General features: G+C 49.9%; 1 protein-coding gene across 1 annotated transcript in view; it reads left to right on the top strand.

Moving 5' to 3' along the window:
- The first annotated feature begins 929 nt into the window (after positions 1-929).
- LOC147107974 (unconventional myosin-IXb-like) overlaps positions 930-24,382 on the top strand; it is a 141,581-nt gene continuing 118,128 nt past the window's right edge. Inside the window, 1 exon segment of the mRNA XM_086005980.1 lies at positions 930-1,010. Within this exon segment, the coding sequence (XP_085862106.1) occupies positions 930-1,010 (81 nt within the window).

Genomic DNA, 24,382 nt, shown 5'->3' with positions numbered 1-24,382 from the left:
TCCCCCAAAATGCTGGGGGTCAATTGAAAATTTCAAAACTGAAGATTGATAGATTTTTGTTGGGTATGGGTATTCAGGTGATATGGAACCAAGGCGGGTAGATGGAGATAAGATACAGATCAGCCATGCTCTTAATTGAATGGTGGAACAGGCTCCAAGGCCTGAATAGTCTCCTCGAACTCCTATTTCCTATTTTCCTTCCTGTGTGAATATTGGCATACAAATCCCTAATGCATTTAAATAATATTTTTTAAATTATTTATTCTCGGGATGTGGGCGCCACTGGCAAGGCTGGCATTTACTGCCCATCGTTGGTTGTCTTGAGGTGGCAATGGGTCTTCTTCTGCAGTTTGATACAACCGAGGGGCTTGCTGGGTCACTTCAAAGGGCAGTTAAGAGTGAACCACATTGGTGTGGGACTGGAGTCACATATAGGCCCAGAGTGGGTAAGGATGGCAGGTTTCCTTCCCTAAAGGACATGAACATTTACTTCTATTTTAATGTCTATCGGGTAAATTCTCCCAAACCCACACTCCCAGCAGAAAGCCTTGCTCAAAGGGAGCAAGGGTGGGAGAATCAGTGCTCCCAGTCTCCAAATTACACTCCCTTCAAGTGCAGCTCCTAGCTGGCAGTGCATGATCAATGAATTACCCTTATGTTTCTGTAGTGTAACTTTAAGGTCATGGTGGCTTAGGCCTCGAAATTCAATCGGGCAACTTTGCAGGTGTAAAATGGGCGACTAAGGATCCAATATGGCGGGCATTCACTCCATGGCAGAAGTGCCCTGTCCGCCATATTGGATCAGGCTGCTCAGCAGGCGGTCTGGGTGCGCCCCTGAAATGGCTGTTGGGCTCATTGCATATGCAAATCGGGGGACCTTACGCCTGTTTCAGGCCCCTTTGTAAAATTTGATTGCAAGTGCCCGTAGAATGCGCCGTACGTGCTCCAGTCAGTTTTTTCAGGTTCTCAGCAGTGAAACCAGCATGTCGCTGAGGATCCCACCCAAAAAGGTAAGTTGCATGTTTTTTAATTACCTTATTGTGGAGCTCGGAGGAGCAGGAGTGTTCAGTGTGTGTGTGCGCAGCTCACCAAAGCATGGTAATGAGACCGGGCCCTCAAACAACCTGTTTCCAACCACAATTTACTCGCACAACACACACACAGACACGCATTCACAACTCACTCACACATGCTACACACACAACAACTCCCATTTATATAGCGCCTATAATGTAGTAAAATATCCCATCGCTTCACAGGAGCTATTATCAAACAAAATTTGACACCGAGCCACATAAGGAGATATTAGGACAGATGACTAAAAGCTTGGTCAAAGAGGCAGGTTTTAAGGAGCGTCTTAAAGTAGGAGAGGGAGGCGGAGAGGTTTAGGGAGGGAATTCCACCTCACATATTTTATATACACACACACACCGTATCTCACACAATACTTATACACATTCTTTCCCTCATTACTTTTTGATGTGATTTTTATTTTGGTACATAATCCCTCATTTTACAGTAACCTCGGCTACTGAGAGGGTAGGCGATTGTTCTATTCCCAGCTGACTAATAGGCACTGCCGATATATCTGCAGTGTAATTGTCCTTCTCTCCCCCACAACTGCAGCGAGACGTTGCAGCCCCTTCTTGGCTCCTCCCCACTTGGACCGGTTCAGATATGGAACTGAGTGGCGCGTAGGTCTCAACCAATACTCTCCCGCTATATTAATACTCAATTTTTTTATTCGTTCCTGGGATGTGGGAGTCACTGGCAAGGCCAGCATTTATTGCCCACCCCTAATTGGCCTTGAGAAGGTGGTGGTGAGCCGCTGCCTTGAACCGCTGCAGTCCGTGTGGTGAAGGTACTCCCACAGTGCTGTTAGGAGGGAGTTCCAGGATTTTGATCCAGCGACAATGAAGGAACAGCGATATATTTCCAAGTCAGGATGGTGTGTCACTTGGAGGGGAACTTGCAGGTGATGGTGTTCCCATGCGCCTGCTGCCCTTGTCCTTCTAGGTGGTAGAGGTTGCGGGTTTGGGAGGTGCTGCTGAAGAAGCCTTGGTGAGTTGCCATAAACAGAGGGACAACCAGTAAACCTAAGAAAAGAGTATATACAAATTATACGAATGTATATTTATACACTCAGGGATATATCTGTTTATAAACTGTATGAATAGATCTGCATTTATGTGTTCAACCATAAATGTTTTTCGATGCTTTGGCAACATAAGATGTACCTTATCATGCCAATAAAGCGATTTGAATTGAATTGAATTGAGTTGCTGCAGTGCATCTTGTAGATGGTACACACTGCAGCCACGGTGCGCCGGTGGTGGAGGGAGTGAATGTTTGAATGTTTAAGGTGGTGGATGGGGAGCCAATCAAGCGGGCTGCTTAGTCCTGGATGGTGTCGAACTTCTTGAGTGTTGTTGGAGCTGCACTCATCCAGACAAGTTATAGAATTTCAGTTATAGAATCATTGAATCATAGACATTTACAGCACAGAAGGAGGCCATTTGGCTCACCGTGTCTGTGCCGGCCGTAAGAGCGCTATCCAGCCTAATCCCACTTTTCAGCTCTTGGTCCGTAGTGTTGTAAGTTTGAGTTCACAGCACTCTCTTCTGACACGTGGGCATATTCGTCAATACTCCAACACTTTTAATAGTTATACCCCTCTCTTTTCACACACTCACATATCCTGCCAACAACAAAGCTGCTTCATAATACTCACACTCAAGTATCTGAAACAAGAAAAGACAGTAAAGTAACGTGTACGTGTGAGGGGAAGCGTTATCTCTCCAAAGCCAGCTTATCAGATTAAGCTCTCATATCTAGAATCTCTGGAGACTGCACTCACTGAACTTTCCACATTCTAGTTTCAGCTGTAAACTTCCACTCCATTCTCTTTACACAAAGGCCCTTCACTAAAACCATTATCTTTGTCTTATCTGTTGCGTTTTTCCAACATTTTCTGATTTTATTTCAGATTTTCTTTTTATATCTGTACAGTGTCCTGGCCAATATTTATCCCTCAATCAACATCACTAAAAAAAATGATCTGGTCATTATCACATTGCTGTTTGTGGGAGCTTGCTGTGCGCAAATTGGCTGCTGCGTTTCCTACATTACAATAGTGACTACACTTTAAAAAGTACTTCATTGGCTGTAAAGCGCTTTGAGACGTCCTGAGGTCGTGAAAGGTGCTATAGAAATACAAGTCATTCTTTTTTTTCCTCTCGGCCTTGTCTCAGTGGGTAGCACTCTCCCTTCTGAGTCAGAAGGTTCTGGGTACAAGCCCCACTACAGGTCTTGAGCACAAAATGCTGCCAAAAAGAGTAGTAAGCCTGAGGATTGGGAGGTTTTTAGAATTGAGCAAAGGAGGACCAAGAAATTGATAAAGGAAGGGAAAATAGAATATGAGAGTAAACTAGCGAGCGACGTAGGGGGCGATTTTCCCACTGGAGGCGGGGTTTTGGTTTGGGTGGGTTTGAAACCCGCCTCCACTGATAGTTTTCAAAAAATTGCGATTTTCCCCTGATTGGCCACTTGATTTCAGAGGTGTGGGATGCTCTTGGTCAATTAGTGTTTGGGGACTGAAACCCGCCTCTGTTGACCACACTTTTCCAGGCTGATTTTATGGCTTCTTTCTCCCTTGGCTCATTCCACAGGATTTCTGCCTATCCTGCACCACCTGCAACATATTTTGAGAAACCACTGTGTCCAATTCCAAGGCAAGGGCCTCCCCAAGGCTCTCAGATGAGGCACTGCAAATGTTGTTTGAGGGGGTGACAGCTGGCATGGAGGTGCTGTTCCACTCATCTGGGAGGAAGAGACCTGCCAAAGAAACATGTGTGGGTACAGCTGGCAAGGGATATAACCTCCAGATCTGTGTGCAGATTGGGAGAATGTTTATGTGTATTGTTCATCCCTGTTTGGCATAAAAATAAAACAAAAAAGGTGGCTAACAAGGAAAATTAGGGATAGCATAAGATCCAAGGAGAGGACATATAAATTGGCCAGAAAAAGCAGCAAACCTGAGGATTGGGAGCAGTTTAGGATTCAACAAAGGAGGACAAAGGGATTAATTAAGAGAGGGAAAATAGAGTATGAGAGTAAGCTTGCAGGGAACATAAAAACTGACTGTAAAAGCTTCTATAGATATGTGAAGAGAAAAAGATTGGTGAAGTCAAGCGTAGTCAGAATCAGGGGAATTTATAATGGTGAACAAAGAAATGGCCGACCAATTAAATACATACTTTGGTTCTGTCTTCACAAAGGACACAAATAACCTCCCAGAGATGTCGGGGAACATAGGGTCTAATATGATCGAATTCTTCATTAAGATGGAGAATGAAATAGTTGACTCAGAGACTAGGGTCCTCAATTTAAATAAAGGAAACTACGATGGTCTGAGGAGCGAGTTGGGTAGGATTGATTGGGGAATGGCACTCAAAGGGTTGACGGTGGATAGGCAATGGCAAACATTCAAAGACCGAATGGATGAGCTACAGAATTTGTTCATCCCAGTTTGGCATAAAAATAAAACAAAAAAGGTGACTCAACCGTGGCTAACAAGGGAAATTAGGGATAGCATAAGATCCAAAGAGAGGACATATAAATTGGCCAGAAAAAGCAATAATCCTGAGGATTGGGAGCAGTTTAGGATTCAACAAAGGAGGACAAAGGGATTCATTAAGAAAGGGAAAATAGAATATGAGAGTAAGCTTGCAGGCAACATAAAAACTGACGGTAAAAGCTTTTATAGATATGTGAAGAGAAAAAGATTGGTGAAGTCAAGCGTAGGTCCCTTGCAGTCAGAATCAGGGGAATTTATAATGGGGAACAAAGAAATGGCTGACCAACTAAATACATATTTTGGTTCTGTCTTCACAAAGGAGGACACAAATAACCTCCCAGAGATGCCGGGGAACATAGGGTCTGATGAAAGGGTGGAACTGAAAGAAATCAGTATTTGTAGGGAAATGGTGTTGGGTAAATTGATGGGACTAAAGGCCGATAAATCCCCAGGGCCTGATAATCTACATCCCAGGGTACTTAAGGAAGTGGCCCTAGAAATAGTAGATGCATTGCTGGTCATCTTCCAGAACTCGATAGACTCTGGAACGGTACCCATGGATTGGAGGGTAGCTAATGTTACCCCACTATTCAAAAAAGGTGGTAGAGAAAAAGCGAGGAATTATAGACCGGTAAGCCTGACATCGGTAGTGGGGAAAATGCTAGAGTCCATTATAAAAGATGTAATAGCAGAGCACTTGGAAAGCAGTGACAGGATCGGACAAAGTCAACATGGATTTACAAAAGGTAAATCATGCTTGACTAATCTACTGGAATTTTTTGAGGATGTAACTGGTAAAATAGATAAGGGAGAACCAGTGGATGTGGTGTATTTGGACTTTCAAAAGGCTTTCGATAAGGTCCCACATAAGAGATTAGCATGCAAAATTAAGGCACATGGGATTGGGGGCAAGGCATTGACTTGGATAGAGAACTGGTTGGCGGACAGAAAGCAAAGAGTTGGAATAAATGGCTCATTTTCCGAGTGGCAGGCAGTGACAAGTGGGGTACCGCAAGGATCGGTCCTAGGACCCCAGCTGTTCACAATATATATTAATGATCTGGACGAGGGAATTGGATGAAATATCTCCAAATTTGCAGACGACACAAAGCTGGGTGGGAGGGTATGCTGTGAGGAGGATGTCGTGAAACTCCAGTACGATTTGGACAGGTTGGGTGATGGGTCAGAAACATGGCAAATGCACTATAATGTGGATAAATGTGAGGTTATCCACTTTGGTGGCAAAAACAGGAAGGTAGATTATTATTTGAATGGCAATAGATTGGGAGAAGGGGAAGTGCAAAGAGACCTGGGTGTTCTTGTGCACCAGTCGCTGAAGGTAAGCATGCAGGTGCAGCAGGCGGTTAAGAAGGCAAATGGTATGTTGGCCTTCGTAGCAAGAGGGTTCGAGTACAGGAACAAGGATGTCTTGCTACAGTTGTATAAGGCCTTGGTGAGACCGCACCTTGAGTATTGTGTGCAGTTTTGGTCGCCTTACCTGAGGAAGGACGTTCTTGCCATGGAAGGAGTGCAGCGAAGATCCACCAGGCTGATACCTGGGATGGCAGGAATGACGTATGAGGAGAGATTGTGTCGATTGGGCTTATACTCACTGGAGTTTAGAAGATTGAGAGGGGATCTCATCGAAACCTATAAAATTCTGTCAGGCCTGGACAGACTAGATGCAGGAAGGATGTTTCTGATGGCCGGGGAGTCCAGAACCAGGGGTCATAGTCTAAGGATAAGGGGTAAGCCATTTAGGACTGAAATGAGGAGGAATTTCTTCACCCAGAGAGTGGTAAACCTGTGGAATTCTCTGCCACAGAGGGCGGTGGAGGCCAGTTCATTAAATATATTCAAGAAAGAGTTGGATATATTTCTTAAGGCTAAAGGGATCAAGGGATATGGGGAGAAGGCAGGGACAGGGTACTGAATTTGGATGATCAGCCATGATCTCATTGAATGGCGGAGCAGGCTCGCAGGTCCGAATGGCCTAATCCTGCTCCTATTTTCTATGTTTCTAATGAGAGGGAGGAACTGAAAGAAATCAGTATTTGTAGGGAAATGGTGTTAGGGAAATTGACGGGATTGAAGGCCGATAAATCCCCAGGGACTGATAATCTACATCCTAGGGTACTTAAGGAAGTGGCCCTAGAAATAGTAGATGCGTTGCTGGTCATCTTCCAAAATTCTATAGACTCTGGAACAGTTCCCATGGATTGGAGGGTAACTAATGTTACCCCACTATTCAAAAAAGTTGGTAGAGAGAAAACGGGGAATTATAGACCGGTAAGCCTGACATCGGTAGTGGGGAAAATGCTAGAGTCCATTATAAAAGATGTAATAGCAGAGCACTTGGAAAACAGTGACAGGATCGGACAAAGTCAACATGGATTTACAAAAGGTAAATCGTGCTTGACTAATCTACTGGAATTTTTTGAGGATGTAACTGGTAAAATAGATAAGGGAGAACCAGTAGATGTGGTGTATTTGGACTTTCAGAAGGCTTTCGATAAGGTCCCGCATAAGAGATTAGCGTGTAAAGTTAAGGCACATGGGATTGGGGGCAAGGTATTGACTTGGATAGAGAACTGGTTGGCAGACAGGAAGCAAAGAGTTGGAATAAACGGGTCTTTTTCCGAGTGGCAGGCAGTGACTAGTGGGGTACCGCAGGGATCGTTCCTAGGACCCCAGCTATTCACAATATATATTAATGACCTAGACGAGGGAACTAGATGTAATATCTCCAAGTTTGCAGACGACACAAAGCTGGGTGGGCGTGTGTGCTGTGAGGAGGATGCCGAGAAACTCCAGTATGACTTGGACAGGTTGGGTGATTGGGCAGATGCAGTATAATGTGGATAAATGCGAGGTTATCCACTTTGGTGGCAAAAACACGAAGGCAGATTATTATCTGAACAGCAATAAATTGGGAGAAGGGGATGTGCAACGAGACCTGGGTGTCCTTGTGCACCAGTCGCTGAAGGTAAGCATGCAGGTGCAGCAGGCGGTTCAGAAGGCAAATGGTATGTTGGCCTTCGTAGCGAGAGGGTTTGAGTACAGGAACAAGGATGTCTTGCTGCAGTTGTACAGGGCCTTGGTGAGACCACATCTTGAGTATTGTGTGCAGTTTTGGTCGCCTTATCTGAGGAAGGATGTTCTTGCCATGGAGGGAGTGCAGCGAAGATTCACCAGACTGATACCTGGGATGGCAGGAATGACATATGAGGAGAGATTGGGTCGATTGGGCTTATACTCACTGGAGTTTAGAAGAATGAGAGGGGATCTCATTGAAACTTATAAAATTCTAACAGGACTAGACAGACTAGATGCAGGAAGGATGTTCCCGATGGCCGGGGAGTCCAGAACCAGGGGTCACAGTCTAAGGATAAGGGGTAAGCCATTTAGGACAGAGATGAGGAGGAATTTCTTCACCCAGAGAGTGGTGAACCTGTGGAATTCTCTACCACAGAAGGCAGTTGAGGCCAATTCATTAAATATATTCAAGAAGGAGTTAGATATGTTTCTTAAGGCTAAAGAGATATGGGGAGAAGGCAGGGACAGGTTACTGAATTTGGATGATCAGCCATGATCTCATTAAATGGTGGAGCAGGCTCGAGGGGCCGAATGGCCTACTCCTGCTCCTATCTTCTATGTTTCTATGATGAAATGCCATCCCTGTTGGAAAGCATTAAAATGATTTGAAGTCAAAATGTTGGCGTTATGGCATCTCTTTCGCCTTAGGCAGCTCCACATTGCGGCGTCTGCCACACTTGCATTGTCAGGTTGGTGGCCTGAGTGAAAAGAGGCCAGAGAGTCATGACCATTGTCGATGTCCTAGGATGAAGCCAAGGACCTGTGCCAACTTGGGCAACCTATGCAAATCTGGCCAGGATAAGTGCATCCCGGGCAGCCATGTATGTGCTCGCGTGCTGTCGCTGTCACTGGTCGATACACCGGCGCTCTGACCTCCTCCTGCTCCTCCTCCTCCAGATCCTCCTCCTCCAGATCCTCCTCCTCCTCCTCCAGATCCTCCTCCTCCTCCTCAGCCTCCTCCTCATCCCCATCTGAGGTCCATGCAGAAAGAGAACGAATGGCTCCCACGCTGCTTGCAGATGCCTCCTTTGTGGAAGCGCTCATTGCAAACGGGGAGACGGTCTTCCAAGGGGGTCCCACAGTTGATTGATTCAAGCTGCAGCACCTCTGACTTCGGAAGACCTAAAATTGCTCAGAGACCTTTTAAAGCCAAAGTCTGGCACCTGCAAGTAATCCTTGCTGCAATAAACGATGTCTTGTTAGACCTGCAGCTGTGAGGAGGCCACCCACAAGTCAACCCACCAGGTTTACCCGGCGTGGTTCAGGAGGTGCGTGGAGCACACCGAAATCCTCGAAAAATCACGAGGGTCTCTCAAAATAGGCATAGAGAGGCCCTTAACGAGCATTTAATGATGACAAGTATCGCTATGGCCAGCTGGAGGGGGGGACCGTTTCCCAACCTCCAAAACCGGCACCGGCAAAATCCTGCAGAGGCGGGTTCCGAACCCGACCTCATTAAATCTGATTTTCCCACCTTTCCCACCTCCAAACCCGCCTCCTCCGACGACAGAAAATCGCCTCCGTAAAAACAAGCTGTAAAAGCTTCTATAGGTATGTAAAAAGGAAACGATTAGCAAAAGTAAATGTGGGTCATGATATACCTATCAATTCGTCCAATAAAAAGCGACGAGTTAGGAACGTAACTAAAGGTTTTTATTGACTAAATAACAGAGCCCACCCTCGTGGGTGATCGGGTCCAACAAGGAGGAATACCAGCCAGTCGACTACCTTTATACCTGGGCAGGTAGGTGGAGCCATGGGCGGAGTCGGAGGTGGTCAGCCCAGGTATAACAGCGCGACAAGAGGCGACCTCGTATCGTGATACAACAGTGATAACGGTGATAACAATACAACAGTGATAACTATAGTGTAACGATAAAAGTGGTTTACCACATTCACCCCTTGTTTAGATTTGAGTCCGGCGGGGTGAAGTGTACTACCAGTTCTGGTATGTCAGTCTGTCCGGAGGCCTCGTAAGCCTCTCCGATCGTCGCAGCGGCGGTGCTGCATTATCCGGTGTTAGTGCTGGTGTCTGCGTGGTCGGCGAAGGCTCGTGGGGTTCCGGCATGCCGTCTACCTGGGCTGGAATTGGGGGGGTGGTGGGGGGGGGGTAAAGGTGGTGTCTCCGGAGTGCCCGAGGGTGCGAGGTCTCGTAAGGAGACAGTGTCCTCCCGCCCGTCTGGGTAAGCCACGTAGGCGTACTGGGGGTTGGCGTGCAGGAGGTTCACCCTCTCGACCAGGGGGTCTGTTTTATGGGCCCTCACGTGCTTTCGCAGCAAGACGGGCCCCGGAGAGGTCAGCCAGGTTGGTAGAGTGGTTCCCGTAGTCGACTTCCTGGGGAAAACAAACATTCGTTCATGGGGGGTGGCGTTAACGGCAGTGCAAAGTAGTGACCGGATGGAGTGCAGCGCTGTCGGGAGGACTTCCTGCCAGCGGGAGGTTGGGAGGCCCTTAGACTTTAAGGCTAAGAGGACGGCCTTCCATACCGTCGCGTTCTCTCTTTCCACCTGGCCGTTCCCTCGGGGGTTGTAGCTGGTGGTCCTACTTGCTGCAATACCTCTCGCTAGTAGGAACTGACGGAGTTCCTCGCTCATGAAAGAGGAGCCCCGGTCACTATGTATATAGTTTGGGAACCCGAACAAGGCGAAGAGGTCATTCAGGCATTTAATGACCGTGGTACTGGTCATGTCTGGGCAGGGGAAGGCAAAGGGGAAACGGGAGTACTCATCAACAATGTTGAGGAAGTACACATTACGGTCAGAGGACGGGAGGGGCCCCTTAAAGTCGATGCTCAGGCGCTCGAAGGGGCGGGTGGCCTTGATCAGGCTTGCTCTGTCCGGCCTAAAGAAGTGCGGTTTGCACTCGGCACAGGTCTGGCAGTTCCTGGTTATGGTCCTGACCTCCTCGATGGAGTAGGGCAGGTTGCGGGCCTTAATGAAGTGGTAAAGTCTGGTGACCCCGGGGTGGCAGAGGTCGTTGTGGAGGGTCTGAAGTCTATCACTTTGCGCGCTGGCGCATGTAATTCGTGACAGAGCATCGGGGGGTTCGTTCAGCTTACCTGGCCGGTACAAGATATCATAATCGTAGGTGGAGAGCTCGATTCTCCACCTCAAGATCTTGTCATTCTTGATTTTGCCCCTCAGCTTGTTATTAAACATAAAAGCGACCGAACGTTGGTCGGTAAGGAGGGTAAATCGTTTGCCTGCCAGGTAGTGCCTCCAGCGTCGTACCGCCTCCACAATCGCCTGGGCCTCCTTCTCGACCGACGAGTGTCGGATCTCAGGGCCCTGTAGGGTCCTTGAGAAGAAGGCCACCGGTCTCCCCTCCTGGTTAAGGGAGGCGGCTAGGGCGAAGTCGGATGCATCGCTCTCGACTTGGAAGGGGATGGACTCATCCACTGCGTGCATAGTGGCCTTGGCAATGTCTCCCTTAATGAGGGAGAAGGCTGCGCACGCTTCCTCCGTAAGGGGGAAGGATGTGGACTTCATGAGGGGTCTGGCTTTGTCCGCATAATTGGGCACCCATTGGGCATAGTAGGCGAAGAGCCCCAGGGTTCTCTTAAGTGCCTTAGGGCAGTGGGGGAGGGGTAGCTCCATGAGGGGGCGCATTCTTTCGGGGTCGGGGCCGATGAGTCCGTTCTCTACTACACAGCCAAGGATGGCAAGGCGCGAGGTGTTAAACACACATTTCTCCTTATTGTAGGTGAGGTTCAGCCGTTGGGCTGTACGGAGGAATTTCTCCAGATTCACGTCGTGGTCCTGCCGGTCGCGGCCGCAGATGGTGACGTTATCTAGGTAGGGGAATGTGGCCTGCAGTCCGTTCTGGTCAACCATCCGGTCCATCTCCCTTTGGAAGACCGAGACCCCGTTGGTGACACCGAAGGGGACCCTAAGGAAGTGGTATAGGCGCCCATTCGCCTCGAAGGCGGTGTACTGGCGGTCCTCGGGGTGGATAGGGAGTTGGTGGTAGGCCGACTTAAGGTCGATGGTCGAGAATACGTGGTATTGTGCAATCTGATTGACCATGTCAGATATGCGGGGAAGGGGGTATGCGTCCAGCTGGGTGTATCTGTTTATGGTCTGGCTGTAGTCGATGACCAGGCGATTTTTATCGCCGGTCTTAACGACCACGACCTGGGCACGCCAGGGGCTGTTGCTCCCCTCGATGATGCCCTCCTTCAGGAGACGCTGCACCTCAGAGCTAATGAAAGCTCTGTCCCCAGCGCTGTACCGCCTGCTCTTGGTAGCGACGGGTTTGCAGTCGGGGGTGAGGTTAGCGAACAGGGAAGGTGGCGGCACCTTGAGGGTGGATAGGCTGCAGGTGTTACGCGGTGGGCGGTTTAACCTTCGCTGGTTGTCGACTGTGAGTGGGGGGAGGGGTCCACCGTATGCTAGGGTTACACTTTGGAGGTGGGATTGGAAGTCCAGCCCTAGTAGGACGGCAGCGCAGAGCTGGGGGAGGACGAGGAGTTTAAAGTTTTTATACTCTGTACCCTTAACCGACAAGGTCACAGCACAGTAGCCGCTAATGTCCGTGGCGTGGGACCTCGATGCCATCGAGATTCGGTTGCGCGTTGGCAGGACAGGGAGGGAGTAGTGGCTCACCGTGTCTGGGTGGATGAAGCTCTCCGTGCTTCCGCTGTCGAACAGGCAGGTCGTGGCGTGGCCGTTTACTTTGTTGTCCATCATCGACTTGGACAGGTGGTGTGGGCGGGCTTGATCCAGAGTGACGGAGGCTAGTGTGTAGGTAAGCGAGTCGTTGTCGTCTGCGGGCGAGGCGGTCGTCGGGTCCGGGGGCCCGGTGGCAGTCGGGCGTGGTGGGTAAAATGGCGTCTCCCACGAGGTAGGACAAAATGGCGGAGAAGATGGCTGCCCCCATAACTCACATGAGGCACTATTGGGGTCGGTTGCCTTGATCAAAGATGGCCGCCCCCATGACTCACGTGTGGGGATACTGGCCTCAGTTGCCGTGAAAGAAGATGGCCGCCCCCACAGTTCGCATGAGGCACTGCTGGCCTCTGAAGATCCGCTCCTGCAGGCCTTAGAGAAGTGACCTTTCTTCCTGCAGGTTGAGCAGGTAGAGTTCCTGGCTGGGCAGCGCGACCTCGGGTGCTTCTCCTGGCCGCAAAAGAAGCAGCCGGCGGCCCGATCGCGGGTGCCCGATGTCGGAGCCGGTACCGGGGGTGGCGGGCCCGGTCGGGTCCGGGACGCCGACGCTGAGGTAGGTCCCGGGGGCGGCGCTGCGAAGGGTATTGCGGTAGGGGTCGGGCCCGAGTCCCAGGGTCGCGAGCAGTACCTGGAAAACGCCTCCTGGTCCTGATGGGCCACCTCCAGGGAGAGAGCGAGGGCTTCAGCTTTGTCCAGGTCGAGGTCTTTAGCTTCAAGCAGTCTTTGCCGTGAGTAGTCGGACCGTAGGCCTTTCACAAAGGCATCGCGGATATTATCTTCCGTATTTTCAACAGCCGTCACCGCTTTAAAGTCACAGTTCCTGCCGAGTGCTCTTAGCGCCCGTAAAAATTCAGCTACAGACTCTCCTGGCTGTTGCGGGCGGGATCTTAGGAGGTGCCTGGTGTACATGTAATTTACCGGGCTGCGGTACTGCTGTTTCAGTAGGTTGATAGCGGCCTCGTATGTAGTCGTATCCTGGATGAGTGCGTATACTCTCGGGCTCGCTTGGGCGTTCAGAAGTCTTAGTTTGGATCTCTGCGGGGCGCCGGATTCTTCCAGGTAGGATTCGAAGCAGTCCAGCCAGTGTTTGAAGTTGAGGGCTGAGTTTGCTGCCTGTGGGTTTAGATCCAGGTACGGTGGTTTGAGGGCTCGCAGCCAAGCCGGCTGGTGTGGCTGGTGTAGCCCGGTGTCTGAAAGCTGCTGTGGCTGTGCTTCTGGGAGGGCTCCTGGCTGGTCAGTAGTAGACATCTTTAAAATTTAGTCAATAAAATTGATATACCTATCAATTCGTCCAATAAAAAGCGACGAGTTAGGAACGTAACTAAAGGTCTTTATTGACTAAATAACAGAGCCCACCCTCGTGGGTGATCGGGTCCAACAAGGAGGAATACCAGCCAGTCGACTACCTTTATACCTGGGCAGGTAGGTGGAGCCATGGGCGGAGTCGGAGGTGGTCAGCCCAGGTATAACAGCGCGACAAGAGGCGACCTCGTATCGTGATACAACAGTGATAACGGTGATAACAATACAACGGTGATAACTATAGTGTAACGATAAAAGTGGTTTACAGGTCATTTACAGGCTGAGACAGGAGAAGGTATGGAATGAGGAAATGGCAGAGAAATTAAACAAATACACTGGGCTTGATTTTGCCATTGCTGCGGGCTGGAGGCGTGTCAGCCGCTTTTCGTGTTAGCCACCCAACTCCAATTTGATGTGGGAAAAATACACGATTTCCCCCTAATTGGGCAATTGATTTCCAGCGTGTGGGAACCCCTGGCCCACTTAGTCTTTCCATCCTGAAAGTGGCCTCCGATGACGTCATCAATGCTGCTGGATTTAAGGCCTGCAAGCAGCCTTGCTTCTTCTGCAGACTGCAAACCTTACGCCCTTTGCTGTGATAGATTCCTCCAGCCAATATGTCCAGCAGTAGGCCAAAGTCTGCACCAAGGTTCGATGACACCGCCCTGCAAGCTCTGGTGGAGGGAGCAAGAGGAAATAAGGAGGTGCTCTTCCCTTCCTCAGGGAGGAAGAAGCCTCCCCAGCAGACGAAAGCTGTGTGGATGCAAGTGGCCCAGGAGGTCAACTCAATCTCTATGTGCCGCAGAACCTGGCTGCAGTGCAGGAAGAGGTTTCATGACCTTCTGCACACTGGAAAAGTGAGTGTGACTTTCCCATCACCCTCAATCTGATCCCCATTGCCTCTCCTCACCAGCACTCAGCTTTGGCAACCTCTTCCTCCACATCCCACTTGACACTGACATCCCTGCATCCTTACCCATTCCCTCTCTATGGTCACATTCACCTAACTATTCGACTATACAGCCCTCACACTCCCTATCGCTGTGATGCTATGAAAACAACTTGCAACACACGGAGGGCCCTTGGTCTTGCCACCTCACTCCATCTTTGTCTCCTTCTAACCATCAATGATATGGATTCTCTGCACTCACTCCTTCATTCTCACTCAAACTCCACTTGTCTCCCTCATTGCAGGAAAAGAGAGCTCACAATAAGAGGGAAAGAGCGAGGACAGGAGGAGGGCCACCCTCAGTAGCCCACCACACCACCTGGGAGGAGGCGGCCCTGGAGATCGTGGGAGTGGAGGAGGATGCGCAAGTGGGGGATGGACAGACGGGCACATCAGAGCAAGCTGGTGACAGAATAGTTTATCATCTCTCTCATTGACATTGCATGAGTCACTGATAATGATTCTGAAGCTCTAACAGATTGACTTTTGATCATCTGCAATATGCAATGTGCATGTAACCTTGACCACACATCTCTAACTCTTTCCTTTACTCCCCCACAGGACCATCGAAAGCCCCCATCCCCACTATCCAGGAGGAACAGCCTGAGCCTCCAGACTCCTTAGAGGAAGCTGCAACCTCTGAGGGCGCAGCGTCAGCAGAATTCAGCGCACCCAGCACCAGCGCAGACACTCACACCTCGGTGGTACCTTCGCGAGATAGTGCAGTGTTATCACCTGGTGTATCACAGCTCACAAGTGAGCATCAGCAGATGGTGGAGACAGGGACAGCAGTGGAGAGTCCTAGTCGGAGGGCGCAGGACTCTGCCAGCTTAGCTCAGCTGCATGTCGACCTTCTGCCTCCGGGTCCATCCTGAAGAAGAGTGGTGCTGGAACTCCAGGAAGAAGTGCAGGAGTCTTTGGCAGGTTTTGTCTCCAGGGTCGCTGTGAGTGTGGAGCGAATGGAGGAGTCCATCGCTAACATGAGCAGAGCCTTTGTGGAGGCATTGGTGCATGAATGCATCACCACGGAAAGGATGGCAACCTTCGTGGCAAGGATGGCTACCTCCATGGTAAGGCTGGCTACCGTAGAGAAGAGGATGGCTACGGTAGACGACAGGATGGCTACGTCCATGGAGGAGCTTAGTCACCAGGGTATGGAAAACATGGTATTTGTTCAGAATAGACTGACATCTCTTGAGGAGTGATGGTCAGCTCTTGAGCAAACAAACCAGACCTTCAGGCAAGTCCTCGGGAGTAGGACTTCCAGTACAGAAACGGGTCCTCATGGCCCCCCTGAATTGCAGCAAGGTGCTGTCAAGCCACTTGCTAGCTCTGAAGTGGGGCTGACCCATGAGAGGGATGTTGGTGGCATACAACAAGGAAGTGGGGGCTCCTCTCCAAGCGCTCACACGACCATGCCACTGCAGAGCCATCGGTCAGAGCCCCACCAGAGTCCCCACCCAACTGAGATCGGCGTCTCAACCCCTGCACAGCCGCAGGAGCAGCAGACTGTTGCCAAGCCCTCACAGGTTCGCAACCCCAGAGGACATAGAAACATAGAAGATAGGAGCAGGAGTAGGCCATTCGGCCCCTCGAGCCTGCTCCGCCATTCAATGCAATCATGGCTGATCATCCAAATTCAGTACCCGGTCCCTGTTTTCTCCCCATACCCCTTGATCCCTTTAGCCTTAAGAAATATATCCAACTCCTTCTTGAATATATTTAATGAACTGGCCTCCACCGCCTTCTGTGGTAGAGAGTTCCACAGGTTCACCACTCTCTGGGTGAAGAAATTCCTCCTCATTTCTGTCCTAAATGGCCTACCCTTTATCCTTAGACTGTGTCCCCTGGTTCTGGACTCCCCAACCATCGGGAACATCCTTTCTGCATCTAGTCTGTCCAGTCCTGTCAGAATTTTATAAGTTTCAATGAGATCCCCTCTCATTCTTCTAAACTCCAGCGAGTACAAGCCCAATCGACCCAATTTCTCCTCATACGTCATTCCTGCCATCCCAGGTATCAGCCTGGTGAATCTTCACTGAACTCCTTCCATGGCAAGAACATCCTTCCTCAGATAAGGCGACCAAAACTGCACACAATACTCAAGATGTGGTCTCACCAAGGCCCTGTACAACTGCAGCAAGACATCCTTGTTCCTGTACTCAAACCCTCTCGCTACGAAGGCCAACATACCAGTTGCCTTCTGAACTGCCTGCTGCACCTGCATGCTTACCTTCAGCGACTGGTGCACAAGGACACCCAGGTCTCGTTGCACTTCCCCTTCTCCCAATCTATTGCCATTCAGATAATTGCCATTTAGATAATAATAAAGGACGCCCGCCAAAGGTGTCGAGACAGGAGCAGCAAAAAAGTGAGCAAGGGGCCTCCACATCTGCTGAAGCCACAGGGGAAGCACCATGTAGGAGCACGCGTAAGAGGAAGATACTGCACAAATAGTCACAACGGTAGTCACTTGGGTGAAATGTTATGTTTAATGTTGAAAAGCCATCTGTTGGTTATTGACATTAAAAATTCTGATGTCAACTGTTGCAGTTGTGGAGTGTGTCATATCGCTAATGGGGCTTCCACATTGAGGGCTTAGGATGACTTGCAATTGTCAGTATGGTGGTCAGAGTGGTAGGAACCGCTGGTTCTTGGCCATTGTCGATGCTGTGGTAAGAAGCTGGGAGGCAAAAGTGTTTGATTGGCTAGGCTAAGCAAATCTGGCCAAGATGAGTGCATGCCTTGCATCCCGGCCAGCAATGTGCTCGCATGCTGCTGGCGCTGGTTGATGCGCCTCTGCAAGCTGGTCATTGTCGCTCTCCTCCTCCTCATCTGAGGAGGCTATGTGATGAGCCACTTGTTCCTCAGACATCTGCAAGCCACGACGCTGTGCCATGTTGTGAAGTGCACAGGAAACCACGACGATTCTGGAGACCCTGGCTGCTGAGTACTGCAGGGTTCCACCTGATCTATCCAGGCATCTGAAGCGCATCTTCAGCAAGCCGATGGTTTGCTCGATTATGGATCTGGTGGAAATGTGGCTCAAGTTGTAGCTCTCCTCAGCTTCGTTGGATGGGCTCCTCAATGGCGTCATTAGCCACGTCTTCAGGGGATAGCCCTTGTCTCCAAGTAGCCATCCGTTAAGTTGGTCTGGCGGACTGAAGAGCGGAGGCACACTAGACTGGCGCAGGATGAAGAAGTCATGGCAACTGCCAGGGTACTTGGCACAAATATGCAAAATGTCCTTGTGGTCACACACCAGCTGTACGTTAAGGGAGTGGAAGCCCTTGCGGTTGACAAAAATACCTGGATTGTGATGGGGTGCCTTAAGGGCCACATGTGTGCAGTCAACGACGCCCTGCACCCTTGGAAAGCCTGCCAGATTGTCAAACCCAACAGAACGCGCAGTTACACTGGCTTGATCCTTGGAGAAATGGATGTGATTGTGCGCGAGGGCAAAGAGGGCATCGGTTACCTGCATGATGCAAGTGTTGCAGCCGCCTGGGAGACGCTGCTGATGTCTGCTGCTGATCCCTGGAATGAGCCTGAAGCAAAAAAGTTGAGTGCAGTGGTGACTTTGACGGCCACTGATAAGGGGTGTCCACCTGCTCCTCTGGGCTCCAGGTCTTGCTGCAGCATTGCGCAGATGTCACCCACTACCTCTTGCGAAAGTCTGAGCCACCTTTGGCACTGCTGCTCAGTCATGTTGAGGTAGCTGATCCTCTGTAGACCCTGTTTGGGGGATATCTCCTGCACCGACGGGCTTCCATGCGCTGGCGCCTTCTGGCCTGTGCAGCTTCAGGTGGGTGAGCAGCAGGTTGGAGCTCCTGCAGTTGGTGCTGCTGTTGTTCAGGGTTCTGCTGCTGCCGCGGCTGGTCTTCATCCAAATCTGATGTCCAGGAGGAAAGGAAATAAATGGTTCCCATTCTTCTGGTATATACCTCAGTTGAGGAAGCGCTCATTCAAGGTGGGGAGAGGGGTTTCCTAGGAGGTCACACTGGAGATGGGTGTCAGGCTCCAAACTTCCACAACAATGAGTAGGCCTGTTAAAAGTTCCCCCAGACCTGAGACAACAAAGTTCTGCCACCTGCAAATGATGATTGGTGAAAACTCCTTTTTAATGGTGGAGCTGCAGCTGTTAGTAAGCAGTCCACTTGTGCTGCTGCCAGGTTTCACTGGCGTGTTTCAGAGGAGGCGTGCAGCACGTGGGAAAACTTAAAATCAGAAAGGCCTCTCAAAATGGGATTATGGAGGCACTTAACTGGTTCTTAAGGGCCTATCCCGCCTCTTGGAGGCGGGATGGAGATGAGGTCAGAAAACTCGTATGTGGGAAAATTGCTCGGAGGCGGGATCGGGCCCACCCACCAGTTTTTGCGATTTTAACACCTCACACGCCTCCAATCCCGCCTCCTCGTGCCTGGCAAAATCGAGCCCTTTGTGTCTACACGGAAGAATACGCAAAAAACTTCCAGGAATAGTGGAGAACCAAGGGTCTAGCGCGAATGAGGAACTGAAAGAAATAGTATTAGTAAAAAAGTAGTACAGTAGTGGAGAAATTAATGGGACTGAAAGCCGATAAATCCCCTAGACCTGATGGCCTACATCCTAGGGTTTTGAAAGAGGTGGCTCTAGAGATAGCGGATGCATTGGTTGTCATTTTCCAAAATTCCATAGATTCTCGAACAGCTCCTGTGGATTGGAAGGTAGCAAATGTAACCCCACTATTTAAGAAAGGAGGGAGAGAGAAAACGGGGAACTACAGACCAGTTAGCCTGACATCAGTAGTAGGGAAAATGCTAGAATCTATTATTAAGGACGTGGTAACAGGGCACTTAGAAAATAATAATAGGATTGGGCAGAGTCAACACGGATTTATGAAAGGGAAATCGCATTTGACAAATCTGTTAGAATGTTTTGAAGTTGTAACTAGCAGAATAGATAAGGGGGAACCAGTGGATGTGGTGTATTTGGATTTTCAGAAGACATTCAATAAGGTGCCACACAAGAGGTTATTAAACAAAATTAGGGCTCATGGGATTGGGGGTAATATACTAGCATGGATTGAGGATTGGTTAATGGACAGAAAACAGAGAGTAGGAATAAACGAGTCATTTTTGGGTTGGCAGGCTGTAACTAGTGGGGCATCGCAAGGATCAGTGCTTGGGCCTCAGTTATTCACAATCTACATCAATGATTTGGATGAGGGGACCAAATGTAATATATCCAAGTTTGCTGATGATACAAAGCTAGTTGGGAATGTAAGTTGTGAGGAGGATGCAAAGAGGCTTCAAGGAGATATAGACAGGCTAAGTGAGTGGGCAAGAACATGGCAAATGGAATATAATGTGGAGAAATGTGAAGTTATCCACTTTGGTAGGAAAAATAGAAAAGCAGAGTATTTTTTAAATGGTGAGAGATTGGGAAATGTTGGTGTTCAGAGGGACCTGGGTGTCCTTGTACACGAATCACTGAAAGTTAACATGCAGGTACAGCAAGCAATTAGGAAAGCAAATGGTATGTTGGCCTTTATTACAAGAGGATTTGAGTACAAGAGTAGACAGTTTTGGTCTCCTTACCTAAGGAAGGATATACTTGCCATAGAGGGAGTGCAACGAAGGTTCACCAGACTGGTTCCTGGGATGGGGGGATTGTCCTATGAGGAGAGATTGAGTAGACTGGGCCTATATTCTCTGGAGTTTACAAGAATGAGAGGTGATCTCATTGAAACATATAAAATTCTTACAGGGCTTGACAGGGTAGATGCAGGGGGGATGTTCCCCCTGGCTGGGGAGTCTAGAACCAGGGGTCACAGTCTCAGAATAAGGGGTCGGCCATTTAGGACTGAGATGAGGAGAAATTTCTTCACTCAGCGGGTGGTGAATCTTTGGAACTCTCTAACCCAGAGAGCTGTGGAGGCTCAGTCGTTGAGTATATTCAAGATAGAGATCAATAGATTTTTGAATATTAAGGGAATCGGGGGATATGGGAATAGTGCAGGAAAGTGGAGATGAGGTAGAAGATCAGCCATGATCTTATTGACTGGCAGAGCAGGCTCGAAGGGCCAAATGGCCAACTCCTGCTCCTATTTCTTATGTTCTTATTTTTTTATTCGTTTATGGGATGTGAGCGGCGCTGGCAAGGCCGGCATTTATTGCCCATCCCTAATTACCCTTGAGAAGGTGGTGGTGAGCCGCTGCCTTGAACCGCTGCAGTCCGTGTGGTGAAGGTACTACACTGCTGTTAGGTAGGGAGTTCCAGGATTTTAACCCAGCGACGATGAAGGATCGGCGATATACTTCTAAGTCAGGATGGTGTGTGACTTGGAGGGGAACTTGGAGGTGGTGGTGTTCCCATGCGCCTGCTGCCCTTGTCCTTCTAGGTGGAAGAGGTCGCGGGTTTGGGAGCTGCTGCCGAAGAAGCCTTGGCGAGTTGCTGCAGTGCATCTTGTAGATGGTACACACTGCAGCCCCAGTACACCGGTGGTGGAGGGAGTGAATGTTTAAGGTGGTGGATGGGGTGCCAATCAAGCGGGCTGCTTTGTCCTGGATGGTGTCGAGCTTCTTGAGTGTTGGAGCTGCACTCATCCAGGCAAGTGGAGAGTATTCCATCGCACTCCTTACTTGTGCCTTGTAGATAGTGGAAAGGCTTTGGGGAGTCGGGAGGTGAGGCACTTGCTGCAGAATACCCAGCCTCTGACCTGCTCTTTTTGCCACAGTATTTATGTGGCTGGTCCAGTTAAGTTTCTGGTCAATGGTGACCCCCCCAGGATGTTGATGGTGGGGGATTCGGCAATGGTAATGCCGCTGAATGTCAAGGGGCGGTGGTTAGACTCTGTTGGAGATGGTCATTGCCTGGCACTTGTGCGGCGTGAATGTTACCTGCCACTTATCAGCCCAAGCCTGAATGCCATCCAGGTCTTGTTACATGCGGGCATGGACTGCTTCATTATCTGAGGAGTTGTGAATGGCACTGAACACTGTGCAGTCATCAGCGAACATCCCCACTTCTGAACATCCCCATTTCTGACCTTATGTTGAAGAGAAGGTCTTTGATGAAACAGCTGAAGATGGTTGGGCCTAGGACACTGCCCTGAGGAACTCCTGCAGCGATGTCCTGGGGCTGTGATGATTGACCTTCAACCACTACAACCATCTTCCTTTCACAATCACAGAATCACAGAAACCCCACAGTGCAGATAGAGGCCATTTCAGCCCATCGAGCCTGCACCGACACATATCCCACCCGATCCCCGTAACCCCTACACCAGCACATATCCCAGTAACCCCACGTATTTAATCCCCCTAACACTAAGGGTCAATTTATCATAGCCAATCAACCTAACCCGCACATCTTTGACTGTGGGAGGAAACCGGAGCACCCGGAGGAAACCCACACAAACACGGGGAGAATGTGCAAACTCCACACAGACAGTCACCCAAGGCCGGATTCGAACCCGGGTCCCTGGCACTGTGAGGCAACAGTGCTAACCACTATGCCACCGTGCCACCGTCCTTTATGCTAGGTATGACTCCAGCCAGTGGAAAGTTTCCCCCCAATTCCCTTTGACTTCACTTTTACTAGGGCTCCTTGATGCCACACTCTGTCAAATGCTGCCATGATGGTAAGGGCAGTCACTCTCACCTCACCTCTGGAATTCAGCTCCTTTGTCCATGTTTGGACCAAGGCTGTAATGAGGTCTGGAGCCGAGTGGTCTTGGTGGAACCCAAACTGGGCATCAGTGAGCAGGTTATTGGTGAGTAAGTGCCGCTTGATAGCACTGTCGATGACACCTTCCATCACTTTGCTGATGATTGAGAGTAGACTGATGGGGCGGTAATTGGCCAGACTAGATTTGTCCTACTTTTTGTGGACAGGACATACCTGGGCATTTTTCCACATTGTCAGATAGATGCCCGTGTTGTAGCTGTACTGGAACATCTTGGCTAGAGGCACAGCTAGTTCTGGAGCATAAGTCTTCAGCATGATAGCCGGAATGTTGTCGGGGCCCATAGCCTTTGCTCTATCCAGTGCGCTCAGCCGTTTCTTGATATCACGTGGAGTGAATCAAATTGGCTGAAGACTGGCTTCTGTGATGGTGGGGACCTCAGGAGTAGGCCGATATGGTTCATCCACTCGGCACTTCTGGCTGAAGGTGGTAGTAAATGCTTCAGCCTTGTCTTTTGCACTCACTGGCTGGACTCCACCATCATTGAGGATGGGGATATTTATATTCTTATGTAGGCTGACAGTCCAGCGCAGTATTGAGGGAGCGCTGCACTGTCGGAAGGGCAGTACTGAGGGAGTGCTGCACTGTCGGAGGGGCAGTACTGAGGGAGCGCCGCACTGTCGGAGAGGCAGTACTGAGGAAGCGCCGCACTGTCGGAGGGGCAGTACTGAAGGAACGCTGCACTGTCAGAGGGGCAGCACTAAGGGAGTGCTGCACTGTCGGAGGGGCAGTACTGAGGGAGCGATGCACTGTCGGAGGGGCAGTACTGAGGGAGCGCCGCACTGTCGGAGAGGCAGTACTGAGGAAGTGCCACACTGTCGGAGGGGCAGTACTGAGGGAGCGCCGCACTGTCGGAGAGGCAGTACTGAGGAAGCGCCGCACTGTCGGAGGGGCAGTACTGAAGGAACGCTGCACTGTCAGAGGGGCAGCACTAAGGGAGTGCTGCACTGTCGGAGGGGCAGTACTGAGGGAGCGATGCACTGTCGGAGGGGCAGTACTGAGGGAGCGTTGCACTGTCGGAGGGGCAGTACTGAGGGAGTGCTGCACTGTCGGAGGGGCAGTACTGTGGGAGCGCTGCACTGTCAGATGGGAATACGCTGGATAGGATAGGAAACTGTAAGAAACCAATATTTTAAGATACTAAGATTGCCCAGGCAGCTGAAGGCACGGCCACCACTGGTTGAGCAATTATAATCGGGGATGCTCAAGAGGGCAGAATTAGAGGAGCGCAGATATCTCGGGGAAGCGGGATGGGGGGAGGGGGGGTGGTTATGGAGCTGGAGGAGATTACAGAGATAGGTCATGGAGGGATTTGAAAACAAGGATGAGAATTTGAAATCAAGGTGTTGCTTAACCGGGAGCCAATGTAGGTCAGCGAGCACAGGGTTGATGGGTGAACAGGACTTGGTGCAAATTAGGACACGGGCAGCCAAGATGACCTCCAGTTTACGGAGGGTAGAACGTGGGAGGCCAGCCAGGAATGCATTGGAATAGTCAAGTCTAGAGGTAACAAAGGCATGGACGAGGGTTTCAGCAGCGGATGAGCTGAGGCAAGGGCGGAGACGGGCGATGTTACGGAGGTGGAAATAGGTGTTCTTTGTTATGCCGTGGATATGTGGTCTGAAGCTCATTTCAGGGTCAAATATGTCACCAAGGTTGCAAACAGAGTGGTTCAGCCTCAGACAGATGTTAGGGAGAGGAATGGAGTCAGTGAATTAACAACAGAAAATGCTGGAAACACTCAGCAGGTCAGGCAGCATCGTGGAGAGAGAAACAGAGTTAATGTTTCAGGTCGATGTTTCTCCACGGATGCTGCCTGACCTGCTGAGTGTTTCCAGCATTTTCGGTTGTTATTTCAGATTTCCAGCACCCGCCGTATTTTGCTATTGTGTTGTGATGGAGTCAGTGGCGAGGGAATGGAGTTTGTGGCGGAACCAAAAACAATGGCTTCGGTCTTCCCAATATTTAATTGGAGAAAATTTCTGCTCATCCAGAACTGGGCAGTCTGACAATTTTGAAGTGCAGTCACTGTTGTAATGTGAGATTAATGACCAGGTAATCGG

Source organism: Somniosus microcephalus, chromosome 13 (assembly GCF_052327205.1).
Source record: "Somniosus microcephalus isolate GS21.2 chromosome 13, FLI_Smic_1.0, whole genome shotgun sequence".
Classification (NCBI taxonomy): domain Eukaryota; kingdom Metazoa; phylum Chordata; class Chondrichthyes; order Squaliformes; family Somniosidae; genus Somniosus; species Somniosus microcephalus.
Note: the sequence above shows the minus strand (reverse complement) of the source record. Positions and strands in the feature narration are given on the sequence as shown.